Below are 2,491 nucleotides of genomic sequence, written 5' to 3' on the forward strand. Positions count from 1 at the left end.
TCTCTCTCTCTTTCTCTCTCTCTTTCTCTCTCTCTTTCTCTCTCTCTTTCTCTCTCTGTTTCTCTCTCCTTTGATAGCAGCGAGAGGGGCATGCCCCTCCGCTGCCCTCCCTCCTCAGCAGCGGATCTAAATATCTCTTTATATGTACGTGTGTGTGGTTTTATTGCATCAGCAGGGCACAGCGAGCGACAAGATCACACAGGGGCGAGAGGGGAGGGGGTGTCCCTGCCACCGCGGAGAGGGGCCTGTGTTCGAAGCAGGGGGAAGAGGGACGGGAGAATGGCAAAAGCTGGGAGGACAGGTGATGACAGGGACAGCGGCAGCAGCGGCGGCGGCGGCGGCAGCAGCAGCAGCAGCGGCGGCAGCAGGCTCAGGGATGCGGGCTCTCTTGGCCGTGCCTTCCGGCTCTCAGAAGAGGCCGCTGATCTCGCCGGTCTCCGGGTCGACATCAATGTCGTAGTAGCACGGGCGGGTCGGCAGGCCGGGGATGGTGGGCATCTGTCCAGAGGCCAAAGGTGGGGTGTCGCGGCGGGTCAGCAAAAGAGGCGAACAGAGGCGCGAGAGTCGGAGAGGGCGAGGGGGAACGAGGGAGAGGGAGGAAGCAAAGGGGCGGCGGGGCGGGGAAAATGGAGAGCCAAGTGCACGAGCACACAGCGGCACCACACGTACAGCACCCAGCAGGGGGTAAAGGAACCCGGCGCCGACACTGGCGCGGACGTCGCGGATGGGCACGGTGAAGCCGGTGGGCACGCCGCGCAGGGTCGGGTCGTGCGACAGAGACAGGTGGGTCTTGGCCATGCAGACGGGCAGGCTACCGAAGCCCTGGCGCTCGAAGCGGGCGATCTTCTCGGCCGCCTGCGGCAGGATCTCGATGTCGGCGGCGCCATACATCTGGGTGCAAACAATGCGCATCTTCTCCTCGATGGACAGGTCAAGGTCGTAAAGCAGGCGGAAGTCCTCCGGGTTGTGCGCCTGGCAGGCGGCCTCGACCGCGCGGGCCAGAGCCAGGGCGCCCTTGCCACCGTGGGCCCAGTGCGAGGCGACAACCGCATCGGCCGCGCCGTTGGCCACGGCCAGCCGGCGGATCAGGTTGTGCTCGGCCTCGGTGTCGGAGCTGGGGCGGTGCGTGTGCAGGAGCAAGCGAATGTCAGCAACGTATCGGAATGTCCACGGCGTGGGGTGGAAGAGAGAGAGAGGGAGAAAGAGAGAAAGAGAGAAAGAGAGAAAGAGAGAAAGAGAGAGAGAAAGCGAGAGGGAGGGAGAGCAGTTTGGTGTTTGTGCAGATCAGTACGAACCTGAAGGAGTTGATCGCAACAACCACCGGGACACCGAACTTGCGAGCATTGGCCACATGCGCCACCAGGTTGGCGCAGCCCTTCTCCACGAGGTCCAGATCCTCGGTGAGGTAGGCGTCCGGGAGCGGGCGGCCCGGCACGACGTCCGGCCCGCCGCCATGCATCTTCAGCGCACGGACAGTGGCCACCAGGACCACGCAGTTGGGGGTCAGCCCGGAGGTGCGGCACTTGATGTTGAAGAACTTCTCCATGCCAATGTCGGCGCCGAAGCTGGACGATAGTGCGTGCGTGCGTGCGTGCGTGCGTGAGTGAGGAGGGAAGAGCAGCAGGGGACAATGGACCTGCATTCGGCCGCGCGACAAGGGGGGCCACGTACCCGGCCTCAGTGACCACGAAGCCCTCCTTGCCGGCCAGGCGCAGGGCGATGCGATCGGCAACGATGGAGGAGTTGCCGTGGGCAATGTTGGCGAAGGGACCGGCATGCACAAACACCGGGGTGCCCTGCAGGGTCTGCATCAGGTTCGGCTCGATGGCATCGCGCATCAGGGTGACCAGGGCACCGGTGACACCGAGGTCGTCGGCGGTGACCGGCTCCCCGGCGCGCGAGGAGGCCACAACCATGCGGCCAAGGCTGGGTGGCCGGATTGTTGTTGTTTTTGATTAACCCCACCCTCGAGAGGTTAGAGAGTGCGGGCAGGCGGGCAGGCACGAGAAAGGGGGAGAAAGGGCAAAGGCAGGGGACACCGGGCAAGGGTGGCCGGGCGCGCACCGGAGGCGCATGTCGGCCAGGTCATTGGAGAGGGCCAGGATGGCCATGATCTCCGAGGCGACGGCGATGTCGAAGCCGGTCTCACGCTCGAAGGCGCTCTCGGCCGAGCCGCAGCCGACCTTCACGCGGCGGAGGAAGCGGTCGTTGGTGTCCAGGACTAATGTGGGCGGTTAGAGGGGGCGGGAGAGAGGCCGGCGGCAGGAGGGAGAGAGAGAGAGAGAGGGTGGGGGGGGGGGGGGGGACTGAAAGTACCGCGCTGCCAGGTGATGGTGGCCGGATCGATGTCGAGGCGGACGAACTTGGACACCTCCTCCGGGGTCAAGTCCGAGGGGTCGGTCTTGTTGATGCCCAGCTTCTCGAGGCGGCGGAACATGATGTTCGAGAAGACGCGCTTGCCCTGGCGCAGGGGGCACAGGCGGTTGAACAG

At 65.0% G+C, this 2,491-nt stretch overlaps 1 protein-coding gene across 1 annotated transcript; it reads right to left on the reverse strand.

Moving 5' to 3' along the window:
- Positions 1-408: 408 nt before the first annotated feature.
- On the reverse strand, positions 409-2,437 carry H696_04375 (formate-tetrahydrofolate ligase; the record flags this gene model as incomplete). The annotated part of the gene is made up of 6 exons (XM_009498252.1): positions 409-498; positions 670-1,114; positions 1,296-1,565; positions 1,672-1,926; positions 2,065-2,221; positions 2,317-2,437. 6 exons carry the CDS (start codon positions 2,435-2,437, stop codon positions 409-411), a joined length of 1,338 nt encoding a protein of 445 aa, XP_009496527.1.
- Positions 2,438-2,491: the final 54 nt, after the last annotated feature.

Source organism: Fonticula alba (assembly GCF_000388065.1).
Source record: "Fonticula alba strain ATCC 38817 unplaced genomic scaffold supercont2.7, whole genome shotgun sequence".
NCBI lineage: Eukaryota > Rotosphaerida > Fonticulaceae > Fonticula > Fonticula alba.